Below are 24,308 nucleotides of genomic sequence, written 5' to 3'. Positions count from 1 at the left end.
CCATAGGTGGGGACCAGGTGGCAGGACCAGACTGGTCTAGTTGGGCAACTGGGCTTCTTATGAGCTCTACTTCCTTTGCTGTTTTTGTTGTTGTTGTTGTTGTTGTTTAATATTTTATTGATTTATTTGAGAGAAAGAGTGGGAGCAGGGGGAGAGGCAAAGGGAGAGGGAGAAGCAGACTCTCCCCCTGGCTCCACCCTAGGACCCTGGGATCATGACGTGAGCTGAAGGCAGACACTCAACTGACTGGGCTACCCAGGTACCCAGCTTCTTTTGCTTTTTGAATCTTCCCAGGAGATAATCCTGTCTTCTTTCCTCTGACCACAACCCTACCTTTGATAATGCTACCAATAACCAGAGCCTAATCCTAAGGCTTATCTTGTCCAATGCTCTAATTTCTTTGAAAATGAGGACCCAAATTGATATAATCCATTTTCATAGATCTGTGCTTCAAATCTTTGCCTGGATGCCCATCACTTCTTTAGACTCCTGAAACAATTTGACTTTTGACGTTTCAGGCAGATTCTTATTTATGTTGGCCCATTCAGATCTCTTACCTGCTAATGCTTGGGCTGTGGCCATCTTCTCCCCTCCCAGTGAAAGCCGGGCCTATTTACCACCCAGCTAAACCTCCTGAGAGCATCTTGTCTGTTAGTTTTGTCTGCTATGATAGGCCCTCACTACTAGGAGCTGTCTTGCCCTACTTTACCACATTAGTACCCTCTGCCAGATTGCATTTTACCATCCATTTGTCCCAAGTCCAGTCGAAATATCTAAGTTGTTCTACTCCAGTTTTCCTTATGTCAGACGAACTCCAATTCGTAAAGCCTCTAGCACCTCATCGTGTAGAGTCTGTACATTGAGGTCAGGTTAGTGTTATCGAGAAAGCTAAAGTTACCAACGGTTCCTAGAAATTCATTGATTCCAATTACATTCAATATGCGCCAGGGGCTGGACTGGATACTTGGACTAGAAATCCGTGGAAGGTGATCGCAGAGGTGCCATCAGTTGGGAATGGCAGACGCATAAATCAGGGAATAACAATGCAGCATAAGAAGTGAAAAGACAGCAGTTAGGAGCTGTGGTACTAGAGCTGAGTTTTGAAGGCGATGTAAGCCTGAGCTCAGCCAGGGTTGCTTTGGAAGGGGAGAGGTTGCCAAGAAGAGAAGGCACGGTGGTCCTCCCTGACAATTGTGAAGCAAGCAATTGGATGCGTGACAGTGTGGTCCATTCCAGAACTGCCCGTAGTTCAGATCATTGAGGGGGAAGGGTCTGTGGGAGAAGAGGGGCGAGAGAAATAAGTGGGGGCCAGAGGAGGAGGCTCTTTAGCGCCCATCCAGCAACTGAACGTGGCCACAGAATGACTGTAAGCGGAAACTGTCATGAGCAATTTTATGTTCTTGGAAAGATCACCCTGATAGAGAGGATGAGCTGGGAATAAACCAGGCTGAATGCAGCGTGGTCCCCGTGGGGACCATGAGAAGGGACCTCATGGGGACCATGAGAAAGCTCCGTGAGAAGAGGAAGGAGACGAAGACTTTAGATGAGAAGTGACGACAGTTTTTATTTTACAAGTGGTAGCAAAGCCAAAGGCCATCTAAGAATCCAAGATAAATTTTTGAGGTTATTAAGTAATCACAAAGGTTGTTATATGTTGTATTTTATTGCTATCCCGAATCAAAAAGAAGGCAGGCTCTCTCTTTGTGAGTTCTTTTGTATATGAGAAGTTATAATGTGCGTTACCTAGTTCTTGTTTTGCTTGCTAAGCTATCGTGATGTACATGGAGCAAATAATGTAGACTCCAGCAAAAACATCCTGTTCTAAATAAGGCAGCGCTCAGGGTCACCGACCACTTTGTTCTTCTGTTATCCTCTAGGACCGGCCTTAAAGTGTCCACATGCTAATGTGAACGTGTTCAGTGCAATTCTGGCAAGTGTGGGTTTTTTGAGATAATTAATTTTTGAATATGTGATTATTCTAATGGCCAAAAGCTGCTGTCTGACTCACCTAGACCTTTGAGTCTCCTTACCAACTATTTAAGATCTATCCCTAAAACTGGCATCACTTGACAATTATTATTAGTATGATTCAGAAGGACTATTACCCACATTTGGAACCAGTTCCCTAGAATGCATAATTTATTTCCCCCCCTTTTTTTTTCTAAAACATTTTCTGTTTTTCATAGTCGGATTCCAATTCTAACCTGAGTAGATATAATCATAAATTATAATGCATAGAATGTCCCACTTATTAAAAGATTGACCCGATGTAGCTGTGTTTTCAAATAATGAACATAGCAGCAGCAGCATATTGCAGAAACGGGGAAGAGTCCCTCAGTGGTGAACTCGGTTTATTTTATTGTAAGACGTAACAAGTGAATGCATATGTAACTGCAGCATTTTCCAAATAAAAACCTTACCTATTTTAAGCTGGCAGAAAGCTACCTATTTATTCTAGGGTAACCAAATGTTTATTTTGTGGGTAAAACTTAATTTTTCACTTTAAAACATTAACTGCCTTGTATTCTTAGGTAATTAGGAGATAGTCATGAAATGCAGTCACAACCACCCTTTCCTTGCAGCCACTCTGGAAAACAGGATGGAGGTTCCTCGAAGATGTTAAAAATAGAGCTACCCTACAATCCAGTAATTGCACTACTGGGTATTTACACAGAGGATACAAAAATACTAATTCAAAGAGATTCATGCTCCCTAATGTTTATAGCAGCATCTTCTACAATAGCAAAGCTATGGAAACAGCCTAACTGTCCCTCGACTGATGATGACTGTTTTGTTTCCTAATTCTTGTTCTTATTCATAAATACATATGTATAGATCTCACATCTTTATCCATTCATCTGTCGATGGACATCTGGGCTCTTTCCATAGTTTGGCTGCTGTGGACACTGATGCTATAAACATTGGGATGCAGGTGCCCCTTTGAATCACTATGTTTGTATCCTTTGGATAAATACCTAGTAGTGTAATTGTCTCCAGCCCTTTAGATGACTGCAGCCCCAGCCAGTAACTTGATTGTGACCTTATGAGAAATCTTGAGCCAGAACCATTTGGCTAAGCCACTCCTAAATTTCCAACCTACAAAAACTGTGCGGTATTAAACGTGTATGGTTTTGAGCCACAGTTCTAGGGTCATTTATTTTGCAGGAGGAGGCAACCGGTAGAAGCACCCCACATAGCTGAAACCTTCTCTTCAGGTTTCTCCTTAAAAGGCATTTTATCAAATAGGTCTTTCTTGACCCCTGCATATAAAATAGAAGTCTTCAATCTTATTATCCCTTTTTTCCCTTGTTCTGCTTTATTTCTCTTTAGAGCACTTACTTCATCTTGACATATTATGTATTTGTTTAAATTTATTTGCATTTCCCACTAGAATGTAAACTTCATGAGAGCAGAGACTTTTACTACTGTGTTGATTACTGTTAACTCAGCACTTAAAATAGTGCAGCGCATGTCATAGGCCCTCAACAGATAGTTGATGAATGAATGAATGAATGAATGGCCCTAGAGTTAAAAATACGATAGCCACCCTCTTTAGTTGCATACCAGATAATATTTGTAATGTAGCATGTTAGTGATAAGCACAATAAATATTAAAAGACAGTAGTTTGGGGCTTTTTCTCAAGCCCAGAATCCCTGAGCCATACACTTGATGGTTTTCCTCAATGAATCTGTCATTTTAATTTGGACTGAATGGAAAAAAGCATGCCACTTGACTCTGATTCCTTCGCCCCATTTCATCCCTCCGTTGTCTAGCTCCACCTGTAGAATTACCTCCGTTGGCTTTAGAAGACCGAATAACACTAAGATGTGAACTAGTCCGAGAAGGTTTTCTAGCAGAAGTAGAAAAGCTAGAAACTCACCGTATGTTTGGTATGTTTAGTAACAGTGGTCATTCAAGTTTGCGGTGGAGTCTATACGTCAGGAGGTAGAGAGAGCAAGAGTGGAGGTATAAGGTAAAAGTTGTGGTAAGATACTGACCCTAGTGTAAAAAGTATGGATTTTGACCATGGGAGAGCTGCACATAGTTTTGACAAAGTAAAAAGTTGGAGGAGAGTAATTAATGCTCAAAGCGCTGTCTTAGCAAAGTATCAGCAGTTTGAAAAGTGGTTGTGTTTTGTGTTCTCCATGAACGGCTCGCAGCATATAAAGAATACTCAAAAAACACTAAATGGATAGAGTGATGGGTGGATGGGTAGCTGGATGGATAGAAGGATGGATGGATGGATGGATGGATGGATGGATGGATGGGTAGGTGTCTGGAGTATATGAAGAAAAAAAATGGGAGCAAGAAAACTAAATCAGTAATAGGAACCTAAAGATATAAATACCCCCTAAAGAGGGCAGCGGTGGGAGCGAAAAGAAATGGTATATTACAAGGGAGGTAGAATGTGGCTAAAAATAGAAGTTATTAAAGTTAATGCCAGAATTTGAGCTCTGTTGATTCAGAAACTGATCGTTCCTCTTACAGAAATAAGGAAGTCCTGAGGGACATGGCTTGTGTGTTTAAGGAATGAAGAGATGAAGCGCAGGGAATATCATGGTCACCAAAACGATATTTAAACCTCCACTCTGGATCATGAAAATGTTTGCATTAGGACCACAGGAGCAGCGGAGGCTGTGAGATCTTGGGAAGTCTGTTCATAAGAAAAAGAGCAAAACACTGGGGCTGGGAATTTCTCCTGAAGCTTTAAGGAGACATTTTAGGTACAAAATGAGAAGTGTACAATTGTGTAATTGTTATTTGCTGTCACTAAAAAGTCACACAGCCTAAAACTAAGACCAGATTCTCAGAGGTCTTACTTACTAATGGGTTAAAAAAACAAAAACAAAAAAAAACAACAACAAAAACAACAACAACAACAACAACAACAACAACAAACACAGCAGGCTATTGTAGGTAATTTTGGTTTCAGCTTCAACAATTTTAAGCATGAAACCAAGCAGACCATCTACTATATGTACCATATAATCACTTTTTGAGCTAATGGTAAAATCCCCTTGTACATTTTTTTAGTTTTGTAACTGAAGGAAAATCGTATGATAAGAAGTCATCATTTGGCGTCCCAAAAAACTAAAAATGACTACATACCAATGTCTAATCAAATTAAAGTGAAATCAATTTTAGTTTAACATAAGGAAACCATATTTTCAGCATCAAGCGAAGATTCATGGTGCCAGTATATTGATTTTAACTTAATTATAGAAATATTTTAAAATTTTAATTAAAAGGAATGGGGAAATATGAAATATGGGCAGAGTGAAGTACAGCTATCTAAGTGGCTTTGGAATATTTTAAATTGCTAGAGTACTAAGCTCAAATAATATTTAGATCCAGCTAGAGTTAAGTACCGTTAGGTAATTAGACAATCACAAGGATGGAAAAGCACAGGCCTGTTTCATGTAATCAGTCAAATCACTTCTAATTTGATTTCTCATTCCTTAATTTCTGTCCTTTAGTTAATTTGTATTGATAAATAAGCAAGTAGCAGGGGAAAAAACAGACTTTAAAAAAGTGGAAGTGTGTGGCTGGACAGCAGCCTGCTCACACAGATTAATCAGTGAGGGGAGGCTAATTCCTTTTAAAAACTGAATTTTATGAGTTTTAGTTTGAGGTTTCATCTCAAATTCAGTGAGATCTTTCCCCGAGACCAGATTGTTCCTTTTCTTCTTTTACTCCTCTCCAGTGTCGTCAGTTTGTTTTGCTCTGAGTATATGTGGAGAGACAAGCTGTCTTGCACCGAGTTCCTTAATTTGGAATGTACAACCTATGTCAGTTCGACAGAATTAATTAAGACTGTTTACTAGATTTTCTGGACTTTTCTAGAGGTATGGGATAATGGGTGAGGAATTTATTTTTAAGGATTAGAGTAAATGATTAACGAGTATGAGTAATTATCATTATTGCCCAGGAGGGCAAGAATGTGAGCTCTGACTTGTTGGGGGAGCGTGCATGTGTATGCTTGTCCACCTAAAAGTGCGCATCCACAGGATATGCGGGTGTGTAACATAACATGGATTCTAAGTTGAAAAGAAAAAGAAAAAGAGATGAGGTTTGCTTAACATAGCCTATGTCAGCTATGATTCCCCTTTCTCTCCAAGGGTTGTGCTTATGTATTTCCTGTATTTAATTTTTTGGAATATTTATCTATTTTTAGAAAGATAGAAAAAGAGGGAGAGAGGGCGCATGAGCAGGAGGGCAGGGATCAGAGGGGGAGAATCGTTCAGGCCGACTCCCCGTCCAGCCCGGAGCCTGCCTCGGGGCTCAGTCCCACATCCCGTGAGATCATGAGCTGATTGAAACCAAGGGTTGGAGGCCCAACGGACTGAGCCACCAGGCGCCCCTCTGTCTCATATTTTAAAATTGCCAAGCACCTGCTCCATGGACCCCTCAGAGAGATGTATCCATCTGTAGCTTTCCTGGGAGCTCAGAGGCCCAGGTTGGCAGCTGTAGAGAGAATGATGGACTAGGTGTGATTTCAGGGAACACATTCCTCTGCCTTAGCGGCTTGCCCACATCTAGAGTTCTGACAGTAATACAATTTCTGTCCTATTTCTAAAGGAAAGGAGATAGCAAGCTACTAAGTTCTTAGCACTATTTTAATGGAAAATGGGAACTTGAAATATTAGGAAGAAAAAAAAACCTTTGTAAAGCTTCTTTCTTTTAATCTATGAAGGTCTTCTGTTTGTAGGTATAAAAGAGTTTATGTTAAGTTAGAATCTTATTGTCTTTAATTTTTTTAAAGATTTATTTATTAATTCAGAGAGAGAGAGAGAGAGAGAGAGAGGCAGAGACACAGGCAGAGGGAGAAGCAGGCTCCTTGCAGGAAGCCTGACATGGGACTTGATCCCGAGTCTCCAGGATCACACCCCGGGCTGCAGGCGGCACTAAACTGCTGCGCCACCGGGGATGCCCTGTTTTTATTTGTATTTATTTATTTATTTATTTATTTATTTATTTATTTATTTATTTATTGGCTGCCCTGTTCTTAATTTGTTTTAAGATTTTATTTATTTGAGAAAGAGAGAGAGAGAGAGGGAGCACGAGCAGAGGGGAGGGACAGAGGCAGAGGAAGAACCAGACTCCCCGCTAAGCAGGGAGCCCCACGTGAGGCTCTATCCCAAGACCCCAGGGATCATGACCTGAGCTGAATGCAGATGCTTAACTGACTGAGCCACCCCACCCGGGTGCCCTAAGTTAGAATTTTATACCAGATTCTAAACCGATATAAAATTTAACTTTTAATTATCATAGATGTAAATTCAGTTTTTCTCCCTCTGTCTCTCTCTTGGTGTGCCTCTCTCTCTTCTCTGTCTCTCCCTCCTCTTTCTTTTTATAGAAGTTCATTAAAGAAAAGATTCTATTCCTGCTGGAGAGTCACTCAGTGACGGCTGTCCCTATATAGAGTGAGCATATTTGCCTAGACACTCAAGATTCCAACAGCCCTACATACAGTTTATTTCTATTCAATTTATTTAAGTGCCCACAGTGCGTTCTTTCTTAATTTTCAGGGTCATTAAATTCACCAGAAACATTTACAATTTATTAATAATGCCAGCCTTCTCAGGTGCACCACATCACCTAAGAAACGTTCGCCCGAAGAATATACTACAACAAACGAATATGATGAATATGCCCGTTTTAGCAATTGATCAAAAACAAAGTTACTAGTGATTAGGCAGGCGTTGCACAGTTGTTAGGTATCCTCGGCTTTGCTTCGTAAGATCATAGCTATTGCAGGAAAGTTTTAAGACTTTCAAGAAGGTCTTAGAAGGCTGAGGTTCCAGCTTTAACAGGGAAACTGCCATCTGTTTCTACAATTTGTAACATTTTATTAGGAACACGTCTGGAAAGAGGAAGCCGCCTATCTCAGGGGCAAGGACAGATTTCCATCCATCTGTGCCCGTCGCCAGCGCCCCTTGGGCTTCGGCAGAGCCCCGGGCCACAGTGCAGGCGCCGAGGGCAGCAGGTGCAGGAGCCCCAGCCTGACGGCCACCCCACCCCAGGGCACCCCGGTGCTGGCCTCAGGCAGCCCTCCCCTCTTGTCCTTTCAGAGGGAAACCTTAACTGTAAACATTTAAAAGTACCAGAACCAAAAAAATAAAATAAAATAAAAATTAAAAAATAAAAAATAAATAAAAGTACCAGAACCAAGACCCCCATCTGTTACGTGCCTCTAGGTATTGCCACCTCCCTTAGTAAGGGGGCCGGCCCCTTTCTCGGCCTTCAAAGCCTGCCCAGAGTTTGGGGGTGCTTTTCCTTACTTTTGTTCTTTTTCCAGCTCCTTAGTGACTCCTGTTGAGTTTGGGGGAAGGAGCAGCCATGCGAAATTGTATTTTATTGCAAAGTAGCTGGAAAAAAAAAAAAAGAGAATGCAATGGGTTAGGACTGATTTTAAAAGCTTTTAAATGTGGGTTGATGTTAATACGTCTTTTTTTTTTTTTTTTTGAGACATCATAGTATGTAGACTCTCTAAATGTGTGTTTTTGTTTGTGGTTTTTTGTTTTTGTTTTTGTTTGGTCTTTTTCCAAACAGTGCCTATCAGATTGTGGTGGAGGAGCTGCACCCGCACCGGACCAAGAGAGAAGCGGGCGCCATGGAGTGTTACCAGGTGCCTGTCACCTACCAAAGCGCCCTGAGCGGGGGCGCGCCCTACTACTTCGCCGCGGAACTGCCCCCGGGGAACCTCCCGGAACCTGCCCCGTTCACGGTGGGCGACAACCGGACCTACCAGGGCTTCTGGAACCCTCCCTTGGCGCCGCGCAAGGGCTACAACATCTACTTCCAGGCCATGAGCAGCGTGGAGAAGGTGAGCTTCCTGCACCATGTGCCTCTGCACTGCCCCGAGCAAAGCTGCGGGGGGGTCCTCTGCTTGCTCCGCAACATTTGTCAGGAGCAAGGGGGTGCAGGAGCAAGGGGGGGGGCAGGGGGCAGAAGGAGGAGGGAGGGGGAGCAGCCCCAGCACAGCGGGCGGGTGTGGCCCAGGAGCCCAGCGTCCCTTGCGCACTTCGGGCCGGAGAGCTGCGAGCCAGGGGGTTGGCGGAGGTGGCGGTGCAGACCCCGCAGAGCAGCGCAGTCACCGGGTCCCGAGCTCACCCCTGCAGCAGGCGGTCACCTCCCAGACCCTGCAGAGGCTCGAGCTCGGTGCAGACCCCGTGGAGCAGCGCAGTCACCGCGTCCTGAGCTCACCCCTGCAGGCCGCCACCTCCCAGACCCTGCAGAGGCCCAAGCTCCGTGCAGACCCCACGGAGCAGCGCAGTCACCAGGTCCCGAGCTCACCCCTGCAGCAGCCGTCACCTCCCAGACCCTGCAGAGGCCCGAGGCCTGGTGAAAGCCTCCATGTGAACGGCCTTGCTTGCTCACTGTTGATGTGTCTGCGTGCGGTTTTGTCAAAGCCCAGAGCCGCTACAACATGCCTCACGGTTCTCTAGGCGGATACTTTCAAAATTGGTGTGGTTCCTGCCGGGGGAGGCCAGAGATCCTGATGGAAGCAACAGCAGTTGCTTTTAGGAGCTCAGAATGCCTCTGGGCCTTTGTGGGAAGGCCAGAGGGTCCCCTGGGACTTGAAAGGCCTCAGGTCATGAGTAAGTGTAGGATGCACAGTTTGATTTTTAGCTACTAACCACCCCCTCCGAGCTGTGTTTTGTGTGATTAAGAGACAGTGATAAACTCTTGGCCTGTCAATACGTGGAGCCACTCAAGATGAGTCACAAATACATCCTAGAAACAAACAGCCTTCGTTTTGTACCCTGGCTTCCCCATCTTTTCCAACCTCTCCTGTGTTCAAAGATGCAGACTGAGTCCTGGAACTGTGTGGGGTGGGCCTACAGGTGCATTTCATTGAGTAGTGCCACAGCACAACATTAAAAAGAAAGAAGAAAGAAGAAAGAAGAAAGAAGAAAGAAGAAAGAAGAAGAAGAAGAAGAAGAAGAAGAGGAGGAGGAGGAGGAGGAGGAGAAAGGAAAGAAAGAAATAAAGAAGAAAGGAAAGAAAGAAAGAAAGAAAGAAAGAAAGAAAGAAAGAAAGAAAGAAAGAAAGAGAAAGAAAGAAAGAGAGAAAGAAAGAAAAGAAAAAACATGAAATAATCTTCATCTTTTCCCATTTCAGCTTCTCCTTCCTTGACTCCATCTGTCTAGCAGGGGTAGGAAAATAGTCCCAATGAGAAATATTTAACCCCTAACAGCTAAAAACAAAACAAAACAGATAAATCCTACTGCAACCGTGATACAACTTTCGGGTGATCTTTCTTTCTAACTGCTGTCATTTAGCTCTATAGTAGAGCTGGGCTCCAGGTGAGAGTATGTGGCGTTGGGTGTTGCTCTGAGTCTACCTTGTGTGGTGAAAACGGAGTTTGTGTCCAGCTCCGATGTGTATGAGGCATGCAAACACATTGTTCTTTCTGTTTAAAAAGTACGGTAAGTACAAAAATACAGTGCTCTGCTGCTGGCCCAGGCAAGATAGCCCGTCTCATTGCAAGAGGAAAACAGACACCTGAGCTTTTAGAAAATAGGGAAACATTTTTAAAAGTTCTTACTTCAGATTTTTTAAAGCTCTCCCTGAGGATATGTTTTTAAAAAGTAAAAAAAAAAAAAAAAAAAAGTTTCCTTAATACTGCAGTTCTGCTCTTCATAAACCTACTGTATAACCCGGGATTACGAAATGGGAAACCCTGCCTGTACACTGACTGTTCTCTCTCATGTTTCACTCCATCAGGAAACTAAAACCCAGTGTGTACGAATCGCTACAAAAGGTAAGAGGTTTTGCCTTTTTTTTTTTTTTTTCTTGAGGTTCCATTCACCGGCTTTCTAAAATGAGGGAGCTTTGTTTCCTGCCTCCTGGCTAATGAAATGCGGCACTTCTATTACAGAGTATGTGTAGTAGGGCCCAGCCAAACTGCCAGCCAAGTTCTCTGGCTCCCTCGGGTGTCTTTAACCTAACGGGTGCTCCTGACCATCCTCCAGCACTTGACTGGACGATTGCTGTTAGGAGGACTGGAAGGATTTAGAAAACCTTTGAAGGGCTTATGTCTGCCATCGGGTGTCTGAAAGGTCTTACACTGCTGATCAACCAACATTTTAGGAAAGGCTCAGTCATATCCATTCAGAATAGCAAGCTGCTTGTTTAAAGACCTGTTACCCCCTGGGTAGACCATCAGACGTAAAGAGGAAGAGAGCTAGTCCATCTAGTCCATGCATGTGTCAGAGTACCGGCAGGAGTTGTGCAACTCAGTTGAAGCTATTTTATCTTAACCTCAAAGATATGAACTGAGTCCCGGAGGTGCGTGGTGTGGGCCTAGGGGTGCATTTCACCCCGTAGTGCCACACCACAACATTTTTTTAAAAAAAGAAAAGAGAACGTGAAATAATCTTTGTCCTTTCCCATTTCAGCATCTTTTTCTTTTTTTTGAACTTAAAAAAAAAATTGTTTTAATCCAGTGGATGCCAAGAAATTAGATCTCTGGTGGCTGATGACCAGGGTAATTCCTGCTGACGTTGCATATTATAGCTTAGTTGCCTAGTGTCTTTAAGGAAAAACATTTCATCTTGGAATGAGTGTTTGGAGTTCAGGTGTGAGAAAGTCCCCTGCATTCACTATGTTTATAATCCTTCATTTAAGAGTTATTTGATTATGCCAACGAGAGAGAGAGACAGAGCCACTTGGTGTATTCTAGCAAAAGAAACAGGAAAAAGCTGTCCCCGTGCAGACGTGGGACTCCACGGAGGGTTGCTGCTCCGGGTAGTTTCTGCCAAAATCGGTATTAAACCCACATTCATGAGCAGTGGTTGATTCATTTGGGGTAGAAATGAATGGCCATATTCTGTTTGTGCTGGCATCTTTCCTTTCATCATTTTTCTCCATTTAATCATCAATCTGCTCAATTAAGCATTTGTGTTTTACTCATGATTTGTAAAGGCAATAAAGAAAGACTTTTCCCTTGACTCATGAGAAGTAATAAAAAAGCTTTACAGAAGAGAAGAAAAAAAAAACCTTTTTTCAATTCAAATACTAAGATTCCTCATAATATTTTTAAAAATTAGCCAATCCTTAATGAAGAGGGAGAGAAAACATATACAGATACATATACTGTATGGGCATTTATTTTATTTTAAAGGCTTAGCTTATATGTCAAAAAATTAGAGCTGAAATTTTAGAAGATAATGTCAGAAGGCATTTAGATATATATCACCTATGCTTATGCAGATTTAAAATAGAGCCAGAAATACAGAAGGGCCTTGCATCATCCTCTGAGAGGTTCTTTAGATATTGTCATTCTGCATTTCTATAGCTGAGAAGAGAAGGCTATAAGTGATTCTAAAATTTTAAATTTTCTTATTTGGTTATTGATTTATTTGCACTTACACAAGCTGTTTAAATGTCATTTTGTCCCTCTCTCAATACATATAAAATTATAATGACAAATATCACATGACACTTGGATGGTAGGAGAGGCAAGATTATGGAAATTGAACTTACCACGTGGCATACAATATTTGCCAGAAACTGCGAGGCAGTGAGAAAGAGCTCATTGGTCGGTAGTAATCTATCTCTGCTATACTCTGAGCCTCCGGTTGATAGTGTGGCTTCATGAGTAAAAGAAAAAGACTCTGGCCCTGGACTGTCTGGGTGCATGAGAGACATACAGAGAGAGAGAGGCAGAGACACAGGCAGAGGGAGAAGCAGGCTCCATGCAGGGAGCCCGATGTGGGACTCAATCCCGGGTCTCCAGGATCAGGCCCTGAGCCAAAGGCGGTGCTAAACTGCTGAGCCACCCGGGCTGCCTGGCTATCTGGGTTCAAGTCCTGACTTTGCCCCTTACTATTCTTTAGTATTGGGCAAATTATTTGCACATCATTCCCAAAATAGAAATATTAGAGTACCCTTCCCTTACTATTATTGTGAGGATTAAAATAGTTTCTGTGTGTGTGTGTATATAATATATATTATGTAATTATATATATAATATATATTTATATATGAAATGCTTCAATAATGCCTAGTATATTGTGACTATTACATGAAACTTAATTGCAGTTTTAACATCATCATAATCATTACAATCATTGTGTATCTTATTTCAGAAGAACAAACTGTAGTCCCCCTCTTGTCTGTGGAGTATTAGATTCCAAGACCCCCAGTGGATGCTTGAAATCACAGATAGTACCAAACCCTCTATATACACTATGGTTTTTCCTATCTGTGCATACTTAGGATAACGTTTAATTTATAAAGAAGGCACAGTAAGAGATTACCAACAATATCACAACAAAATAGAATAATTGTGAAAATGTACTATAAAAAAGTTATGTGACTGTGATTCCTCTCTTTTTTTCTCAAAATATCTTAATTTACTGTACTCACCCTTCTTATTCTTGTGATGATGTGGGTTGACAAAGCCTACTTGATGAGATGAAGTGAGGTGAATGATAGTGAGCTCCTGCTGGCCTCTGATGACAAGTCAGAAAGTGTATCATGTGTCTGGACCACAGTTGACCAAGGGTAACTGAAACCATGGAAATCAAAACTGGATAAGGGGGAACTACTATAGTTTGTGTTATGCAGTTATGAAAGATATATGCATAGAAACAAAACTGAATTTTTGTGATAGAGCTTACTTGGGAAAAAGTAGATTTTTAAATTTTAATTCCTTCTTTGAACATTTAGCATTTTTCTACTTACAAAAAAAAACCCACACTTTTTACTTTAAAATCAATTTATTGCCTGACTACATTTTGAACTAACACCATATAAGTATTAGTCAGCTTTGAAATAAATTTTTTGGTGTGAAAATAAGTAAGTTTCTCACACGACATGTTGAAGACAGACTTAATGATCAGAATGGCATAAGCATGTTGACAGGGGAAGAGGCACGAAGGAAGGAACCTTCTGGGCAAGGAATGGGTCAATATGTCATAAAAATATACACAGGTAAAAACCCATTAAATATATAATTAAAATGTGTGTAGGTGCGCCTGGCTGGCTCAGTCGGTAGAACATGTGACTCTTGATCTCAGGGCTGTGTGTTCAAGCCCCACATTGGGTGTGGAGTCCACTTTAAAAATAAAAAATGTGTGCACTGTGCTTATTTGGGCACTGAAAATTCTTGTGGGAATGAGAGACAATATAAAAGCCAAGAAAAATTAGCATATGTATTACAATAGAATGATGATTTTGAAAATTTTTTGACATGCAAGAATTGTCCTAAAAAAATTCCAGGGTAATAGATTGGTTCCTGTCTTATTGGAACGCAGTACTCATGACAGCCAAGACATAAAGAGGATATGGACATTGGCTTGATTATTAAAAGAAAACAAACATATGAAGTCAATAATCAAGGTTATAATGTCTTTAAAAATGAAGAATGATGTGAACACATGTTACAAGACAAGAGGTGTCCAGGAAGTTGTGTTCATTGCAGTCGAGGTCAGTGGTGCTGCCCTCTGATTCATGTGTAGATAAGAAGTCATTGGCAAGATGTGTGGCAGGAATGAAATGGAAGGGTTGATCTAAATCATGAAAAACATGAAAGTCAGTCAATTTACACAATATTTCGTCTCAAACTAGAATTGCTGTAAACCTATGAAAAGGACTTTAACCTGCTGTATCTTCGAAAAGCAGGACAGTAAGTTTCAGGAAAGGTTTTGGTGGTACATCGAGGAAGCAGGACAACCCTGCTGGAAAGTCCCTTGTGCAGTGAGGTAGGAGTACTGTGCCGCTTGCATGCTCAGCGTGCTTAGAGGCGAGTCTCTCCAACCTCCACTAAAAAGAAAATGTTTTCGGTTGTTGAATGCTGATTTGCTCCCTGCCTTTTTACAATTTATACCAGTGCTCTAAGTATGTATATACACACATATACACAGGCACACACAATTATTTGCAAATTAGTAGCTAAGATCTTGTGCTTTGTTGCCATAGATAATTTATCTTGCAAGCACTATTCTTTTCTTAAGGAAATTATCTTAATGAGTAACGCCTCTATGGTTAGATTTAAACATACCAATTTATGCAAATACTATATAAATTATAAGAAAATTTACTCAAAGAATTTTCAAAAAGTACTTCAGGAAATATGCTTTATCCATGTTAAATAACAAGAGATGCATTTCAATTGAATTTTTATTTTCTCTTGTTCAATAATATTTAACATATTATAACATTTAAAATTTTCTTTGCATATAAATAATAGAACCATGTATTTATTCATTTATATAAAGTTATTCTTAATGTAAATCAAGAATTGATAAGAAATCCAAATATTAAGTAATTTCATTAAAATTAGCCTAAAACAAAATCTTTAGTTTGAGAAATTGGAAGTGTTTTAATCTGTTTGTATAAGTAGCTTAAATTTTGAAACTATTTTGGTTGTGTTAAATTTCTCCCTCATCTGAATTGCTGGATTTTTTGAAAGAAAGCTGTTTATTTAAAATTTAATTTTAATGGAAGTTCCTGTGTTGTTCAAATTTGTTTATTTTCTCAGAAAAGTGACATTTCCACTGATAAAAGCTATCACATTTGGTAGAACAGAAACGTGTAATATATGTAAATTTATTTTAACATAGCATTTAAGCTAAAAAGGAGGGGTTTATTTTAAGTTAACAAAATAAAGCTGTATTTTATATCATGACAAACATTTAAATTCCCGAATAGATTGTATCCCAAATCTCCATTTGTATATAGTTTGCTTTGGCAGACTGTTGTTTGTCTACCCGTTAGCCATTCTTTGACTTCTTCCGATCTCATTTGGATATCAGTATTCAAATCATTCATTTAGCAAATATTTATTTTATGCCTATAATTTGCAGTGTTCTAGGCCCTGGGGATAAAGCAGTGAAATAAAGAGAACAAAGGCCTTACTTCCGTAGAACTTAAATTCCAGTAGAAGAAACAGACCAGACACAAATAAAAATAAAAATAAAAATATGTCAGAGGGTGATACCTTCTTTGGCGAGAAATAAAGCAGTAAGGGGGGATGGGAAATGCTGGGGTACGTGTCTAGGCCATAACTATTCACACACAGTTATCAGAAAAAAGACTCTCTGGTAAGGTAAAGGACCGGAGGCAGTAACCCGTGTAGGGAAGGATCACACAAAGCAGAGGGAGTAAGTGCAAAGGTCTTGAAGATGATGTGTCCTTAGCTGCTCAAGAAAGTTGGGCTCAGACCAAGGGGACGAATCAGATTTGTCTAAATCAGCAGTCTTCAAACTTCAGCTTCTGAAGGGCTTGTTAAGGAGATTGCTGGGTCTTAACTCTAGAGCTTCAATGTCCGTAGGCCTGGGGAGGGGCCCAAGAATGTGCATTTCTAACAAGTTCCCTGATGAGGCTGTTGCTTCAGGGACCACACTTTGAGAACCACTGATCCAAACAAATCCCATGCACCTGGCCAGGGATTCCTTGGGGTTGTGTATGTAAGCTGGTTTTGGTCAGGGAGCGCTAAGGATATGTCTTCTGTTGGGTCTTCTAAGAAATTGAGTTCTAAAAAGAGAGATGGCAAGAACAGTCTTCAACTCATCTTTATTGTTTCAGGGCATTGTTCTGTAAAGGGGTGATATTTAGAAAATCGGGAGGCAAATTGGCTAAAAACGTAAAGTCAAGGAAGTTTAATAAGCCGACTCTAAGCCCAAACAGCTCTGAGCTTTTGGATGACCCATCGATAGAACTCCTTAATCCCAGATACTTAGATACTTACTTAGATTCGTATTTTACCTTGGGAATAGTATGTTTGAAACTAGTGGTTTGGATCCAAGGGGATACATCAAGAACCAATTATTTCAAACAGTGATTGCAAGAAAGCACTTAAAATCCATATAACCTAATCATTGCTAGTGGTATTTTAAAAATAGGGAGTTCCCTGGAGCAACTGCCGGGTGGCTCAGTCCGTTAAGCATCCAACTTTTGATTTGACTCAGGTTCTGATCTCAGGGTTGGGAGATCAAGCCCTGGTTGGGTTCCGCACTGGTATAGAGTCTGCTTGAGAGTCTCTCTCTTTCTCTCCCTCTTCATCTGCCCCTCCCCCTGTGCTCTCTCTCTCTCTTTTCCCCCCTCCCTCTTTCACACTCTCTCTCAAATAAATAAATAAAATATTTTAAAAAGAAATAGGGAATCCCTTTTAGGTGTCAGTCTAGAACACTAGGAATACATCCTTACGGGCCTTCAGAGAGAGCTAGAAATGAAGAACCCAGACAGTTCACCAGAAGCTATGGAAAGAGGGGAATCCCGAAAGCTAAGGCATACATATTTCCATTCCTCCATTTACTTATTACCAGCTTATTCATCCTTTTGATAAACCTGCAGTTGACGTGTGGTTGTGAGGGATGACTGTCACCAGGGTTTAATTCATTTTATGTATCCCTGTCCAGGGAATGGTCTGAGTCAGATGATCATTAACTCAGCATATTACTTATTTTAAACAATGATGATATGCCTTCTTCCCTGATCTCTCAGAAATAGCTTTGTTTCATTGCTAGCGTGCATTTTAAACATGCATTCCAATCTTAAGAAAAATTCAGTTGTCATGAAAGAGTAGGTATGTTTGGAAGATTTTACTCAAAATACGTAATAGAATATACAGACATTGGTAATATTTTAATTTACTTTGTTCTTTCCTCTTTTGCTGTCTATTGCCTAATTACTGGATAAGAAGTAGGATTTTTTAAAGCATATTCATAACTTTAATTCAGTCTCATGCTGCTTTTGTCAAATTTTTCTTTGTGCCCTTTTCTCTCTGAGTGTGCAGATGGATAAAAGTGCCTTTTTAAGTGATCAGACATTCAAAAATAACAAACATGAGAAGAAAAAGAACACTTAGTCTGTCAAGAAGTTGCAGTAAAGCCATAGAAGCTCCAGTTGGTTGGGCCATGTGCGTAGAAGCTACTTGACTGAATTTGTTCCCACCATATTTCCCACAGATGAATTTGAACTTGCGTAGAGCAATCTCGGCTCTTAAAACGCACTTCTGTGCTGTATCTCTTAGCTCACAACCGAGGCAGAGGGTGGAGTGAAAGCACGGGTGAGATCTAAAGAAAAAAATATATTTAATTGGGCTCCTGGGTCCAAAATCCTAACCTTAATTTTTAAAATTGTACTAAGATGCTTTATGTTTCACCAGCTACACGTCGAAGGAAGTGATAAAGCATCAGAAAGAAATGTCAGAATCTTTTATGCCACTTTTTTAAGCTGATGGAAACCGAGGTCAACTATGGTAGTTAAGTCTGGCCTTTAAGAAACTCTGGGTAGGGGTGTGGCTTTTCTTGGTCTCAAGCAAGGATGGAAGAGGCTTTCAGAAAAGTCTCCTGAAAAATTGCAATCCGTGAGAATGACTTTGTTTCTCATCTGAATGCCTGAGTGCTCTTGCTGGCACTCAAACCCTGTTCTCCTGCAACGGAACAAGTGTCCATCTTTCTTCCCACCTATTCGATCTGTGTACTAGCTTTCGAAAATTAATCTGATTTGGGGTTTCATTTTTCTTGAACTCAGAAGGGAAGAAATTACAGAAAAATATGTTAGTAATAGACTACAGCCTGAGAGACATGAAAGCATATCTAAGTGAAACCAAGCTGGGAACAAGTCTAATTTTAATAAAGCTTAAATCAGTGATTCATGGCTTGGAACTCACCTCTGCTAGGCACCAGTATTTCCTGGTGCTTTGTCAAAGGCCTTATTGTAAATTATTTTTTCTTTTTTTAATATAGAGAAAGTTACTAGAAAATTGATAGCTAATAGATTTTTCAACATGTTTGAGAAACGAAGACATCCTTTTGTTTTTGCAAAACCAGAGTTGAATAAAAATTTAATATTTCTATGATGGATTCAAAGTCTAATGACATTGTCCACATTGCTTATTATTCAGATATCTTGTAAAATGAGGACTCATCTGAAGGGGCTATAAGGTTTACAAGGCTAGAGGTGATAATCTGTTTATATTTGTTTTATCTGTGCCTGATGCTTAATATAAATCTCTTTGGAATGGATAGATGGGTGGATGAATAATGGATGAATACTGTTGTCCAGAATTGTTTACTTTTTAATGTCCTAAAGATACATTAATTTCTTTTTTCTGCTACATTTATTTTATTGGCAATAATTTAGAAATAGTTTTGAGTGCTTATTTTCTTTTTAAGCTTCTACAGAAAAAGAAAAAATTAATAGGAATAAAATTCTTGCCCTGTTAGTATCCCAGTCAGCTCTTGCTTCCCCTCCATCTAAACTAGACTATACTCTTAGAATGAACAAAATGTTGAAAGTTTTGCCTGAGTTATAAATTTCATTATTTCTTATATCAATTTTTGCTTTTTTTTTTCATAAGGAGAACAAGTTTAAAAAGTAAAATTTTAACCCTCCTCCACCAACTGGGTAGAAAGTATTTTCATTACTATAAACAGAGGAAGCATGTGATATAGAAGTCCTGGCTTGGAAAAACTTATGGTACAATTCACGACACATATAACGGCCTGAGAAAAGTTTAAAGACTAGAAAAAAATACAATATGAATTGTATGCGTAATATGCGTATTATGCAAGTATTCTACTAAAGCAGTGGAGAATTTTCAAAAACAGCAAAGGTTATAAATAGGAAATTTCTGGCAAGTGATAAATTCTAGTCTCGGTCTTAAGGCAATTAAAATTTATTTATCTAATTATTATATTCATTTATTATTATTTTTAGCAATTATATATTCCCAAGATATTCCTAGTTTATTTTGCAACCATTTTAGGGACTTCCAGAGCATGTATTCTATGTTTGTAATAAACTACTTTTAAAGCTGAAAAAAAAAAAGAAAAAATAAAAAAAAAAGGGATCCCTGGGTGGCGCAGTGGTTTGGCGCCTGCCTTTGGCCCAGGGCACGATCCTGGAGACCTGGGATCGAATCCCACATCAGGCTCCCGGTGCATGGAGCCTGCTTCTCCCTCTGCCTGTGTCTCTGCCTCTCTCTCTCTCTCTCTCTCTCTCTCTCTCTGACTATCATAAATAAATAAAATAAAATAAAAAAGAAAAAATAAAAAAAAATAAAAAATAAAAAAAGCTGAAAAAAATCCTTATATACACCAATCTGCTGTATGCAGAATATTATCTAATATCTTTCCTTAAGGTTTACTGTTCAGTTTCTTTATTTCTGAAAGAAATTAAGTTTCTTTATTTTTATATTATATTGTATAATATATGTATGTAATGTATATTATATGTATAATATACATGTACTATACATGTAATGTACATATAATATACATGTGGTGTGTATTATATACATATAATGTACATTATGTTTACATTGCATGTATAGTACATGTATATTATATACATTACATGTATATTATATACATATAATGTATATATGTACATTATATTGTACATATATTTATTTTACATATAATGTAAAAATAAAACTTCTCCTCTGCCTCTGTTTTTAAGTATATCTGGAAGTTGCAAAATGAGTATCTAAAGTGATAGTGTCATTTGCAAATGCAGATATTGATTACATGCAATGAAAAGAATATGAAAATAAATACGTCCCAAACATACTGCAGCTACCACTCATAACCCCTGATTTCAAATTTAACAGTGAATGGTTCTTCTCTTTTTACCGAATGGTTTTATAAATAATGCAAATGGTATTGGTAAATAAATGTGAACTTATAAACTTACATTAGTGAAACATATTCCATTAGTATGTTTTGTAAAATGATTTTACACTAAAATGTTTGGAATCCCTGATCTGAGTCATGCCCTCACGTTTTGGATGAGAAAACTGATTTCGTTTAGGATTTGATTTTCCAAAGTAGAATAGATTGTTGAAAGGAACAGGAACCAACCCCCTGTCCTTTTTTTTTTTCAAATACAGCGCTCTTACTCCACACAGCCTGTCTACAATCACCAGTTTAAATACCAATATATGTTCAGCCCCCATCTTCGTGTCAGCCAAGGCAATATGATTACCAGAAGTCCATGATAGTAATCATTTCTGTAATGTAATTAAGAATAATTCAGAGATGTTTATTTGGCAATGTATACTGATGGCATCAAAGTGAAGACGTTAAGTTGTTTATCGGGGAGAATTTTATAATTTAGAGTTTCACTCAAATATTATCAACAGCAAAGTCTTAATTTTTGCCTTTAATTCTAGAATATTGCTTCGGTCACTAAAGAGAATGAAGTAACCTTACTACTCATGTAACATTCCCGAGACACTGATGGGGAAGGATGGGAAACAACATTATCTGTTAGAGCAAAGAGGGCAAAACATCTGGTGATAGGATTATCTCTCCCCACGATCCCTCTTTGCAAGCTGTCCGTCAAAACTGAACCTGTTATCATTTCTAGAGAATTATGTCGTATTAAGTAAGAGAGTGGTTTGTAATCACAGTAATCCTTGGTTGGCGGCTCTATGGTGGAACACGGCACGGTCATGGCCTCCCAAGGATGGCCATACTCTAATCTCCAGATTACCTTACATGGCAAAAGAAATTTTGCAGATGTGTCCAGTTAAGGATCTTGAGATAGGGAAATTAGTCTGGATGGTCCAGGTAGACGCCACGTAATGGTAAGAGTTCTAGGTGGGAGGTGGGCAGGTCAGACGTGGAGAAGGCAGGTGAGGACAGAAGCAGGTTGGAGGGATGTGCCCTGTGGAAACGGAAAGGGGCTCTGAGCTAAGGAACACAAGTGGCCTCAGGAAGTTGGAAAAGGCAAACCATTTTCCCCCTTGAGCCTCCGGGAGGAACACAGGCCTGCCAACACCTTAATTTTAGTCCCTCAAGACTCATGTAGGCCTTGGGACCTCTAGAACTGTAAAATAATGAATTCGTGTTGTTTTAACCCACAGCTCTGTGGTAATTTGTTCCAGCGTAAAAAGTAACTACTGCAGATTTTGGCACTCGGAAGTGCTGTGAGACTTCGGAATTGGGCAGTGGGCAGAGGCTTGGAAGAATTTTGGAGGGCATAAGAGAAAAAGCCTAGATTGCCTTTAACAGACTTAGTAGAAATATGAATGTTTAAAGTGTCTGCCAGCAAGGGCTCAGAGGAAAATAAGGACCATGTTATTGGAAACCGAAGCAAAGGGGGGTCTTTGTTATGTGGCAGAAATGTAGCTGAATGATGTCCTACTGTGGTGGGGGAAGCAAAATGTATAAACAATGAACTTGGATATGTAGGTGAGGAGTTTTCCAAGCAGTGTTGAAATGTGGCCTTTCTAGAAACACACATGTATGTATACATATATGTGGAGAGACAGAGACACAGGCAGATAGATGATAGATACATAGATGATAGATAATTGATAGATAGATAATAGATGATAGATTGATAGATGACAGATGATAGATTGATAGATGATAGATAGATAGATAGATAGATAGATAATTATTAGTATCTTTATATTGTGGCGGTAAGATTCCCTGTTTTAATCTTTTGATTTTGAAGAAAGGAAATGCTAAATTACAGAAAACCTAAAATATTTTTCTTCTTAGCAATTAAAAACAGGTCTTTTTTAGAGACCTGTTTAATAATCCCCACATGGGAAGGATTATTGCAATATTATGGTAACAAGAGCTCTGCCTCTCTTTTTTTTTTTTTTTTTCTATATTTTATCCTATTGTAGGGGAAAAGAAAGATTAAAATCCAGTTTGGCCTTATTATAACACTCAGCAAATGTGTTTCAGAGCATTGGTTTATGATTTTTGTTCCTTAGTAGACAAAGTATGCTCTGTCCTCTACCACTTTAGTGTCTGATATTATGCATTCTATTCAATTTTTAATGAAATGTGGATTACTTTAAAGATTATCTCTCTGATTGAATAAATGGCATTAGAGTGGAAAGTTAATTGGATCTTTCTTGAATAAGCAGTGACCACTATGTGTGATTGATAGGAGGAAAAGATACTGAATGACATATTTTTTAATTTATGTTAAGTCAAACTTTTAGATTAACATTTTTGGTGATCGGTTTTCTCAAGGAAACGTGTAGCCTCTATGACTCTTACGGAAACCAAGGAGAAATCCTCATTTCTTCCAAAAACAAAAAGTTCTCAGGGCTTGTGAAAATGAGATATAAAAAAAAAAGTCACATAGTGGAGCATATAACATAGTTTAGCGTGTTGTCCGTTTTGAAAACAGAAAGTGGATGCTGTCGCCCGAACACCTAAATGGTTCTAGATTTGCCACCTCCCGTTTCGACCAGGATCGAGCTCCCCCCCCCCCCTCTCCCCCTCTCTCTTTCCCTCTCTCGATGGAGCCTCAACATTTGGGACCTTGTTCACTTCTGAGATTTTTGTCGCCCTTTATCCGAGCATCGTGCTGACCCGGTGGCACCGAGTGGCACCCCCCGGCCTGTACGGACACGAAGAAGCCCACTCGTCTGTGAAGATGCCGGTTCGGGGCCAGGCCAGGGCCGGGCGGTGGCCCTGGTGGCCCTGGTGGCCGTTAGTGTCGCGGCCGAGGCCTTTCCCGCCGCCCGACGATGCCCCCCGGCCGTGCCCCTGGTCCCCAGGAGCCCGGGGCTCGTGGCAGCCGCTCCTGCCCCAGGGGCCAGTCCAGCGGGCCGGGCCCTCGGGGCCGGTGTCCCCTGTCCCCTGCCGGCCGTGAGCAGCGTCGGCCCATGGCCAAGGGCCCTCTGCCCAGTGCTGCTGGGCCAGCCGGGCACCCAGGGGTCTCTGTGCCAAGCTGAGAAAGGGAGAAAGCAAAGGTCCTGAGGGTCGTGTGGCCAAGACGTCCCCTCCCGGGACGCAGGCCGTGCCCCAGGCTTCCCTGGCTCATCAGTTTTTCCAACGTGATCATGGTAACAGCTGCTTTATTGCTTGTGGTCGAGGTGTTTGTTTTCTCTTTTTTTCATTTAAATTTCACGTCATCATCATGGTGACCCGCAGTCACCCCTCAGATGCATCCCGGGCCGTCGCTGGCCGCCCTGGCCCAGCCGTGTCTCCAGCTGCCAGCGCTGCACAGTCGGCAAGGTGGGCCTCACCGGCCAGCGTCCGGGCTGCACTCAGTCCCCGCCGGCTCCAAGCCGCGCGTCCCAGTCCAGGAAGACACTCGAGGGGCGGAGGGCGTGACCCTGTGTGCACTGACTGCGCGGGATGAATGGTGATTTGGGGGACAAAAGTCATCGGTGGCCGCATCTGTCCTCAATCATGAAATATCCTCTTCCTCATGCAGATTCCTCGGCCTTGCCGAGATGTATTCTTGCAAATAGGATGCTTCCCTTTTCATTTTGTTGGAATGTTTACAGCCTGTGTACAGATCGGCTATTATCTAGAATGTCCGAATGACATCCCTTAAGTAAATATGTTCTCATATGAAAATTATGTAG

General features: G+C 40.5%; 1 protein-coding gene across 7 annotated transcripts in view; it reads left to right on the top strand.

The window, feature by feature from the left end:
• The window catches only part of PTPRK (protein tyrosine phosphatase receptor type K), a 548,248-nt gene that overhangs the window by 441,518 nt on the left and 82,422 nt on the right, over positions 1-24,308 (top strand). For all 7 annotated transcript variants that reach the window (XM_035699505.2, XM_025422992.3, XM_025422993.3 and 4 more), the window contains exons 12-13: positions 8,555-8,828; positions 10,733-10,769. In XM_035699505.2, the coding sequence (XP_035555398.1) occupies positions 8,555-8,828; positions 10,733-10,769 (311 nt within the window). The remainder of the gene's footprint in view (positions 1-8,554; positions 8,829-10,732; positions 10,770-24,308) is intronic.

The sequence above is a fragment of the Canis lupus genome, chromosome 1 (assembly GCF_003254725.2).
Source record: "Canis lupus dingo isolate Sandy chromosome 1, ASM325472v2, whole genome shotgun sequence".
Classification (NCBI taxonomy): domain Eukaryota; kingdom Metazoa; phylum Chordata; class Mammalia; order Carnivora; family Canidae; genus Canis; species Canis lupus.
Note: the sequence above shows the minus strand (reverse complement) of the source record. Positions and strands in the feature narration are given on the sequence as shown.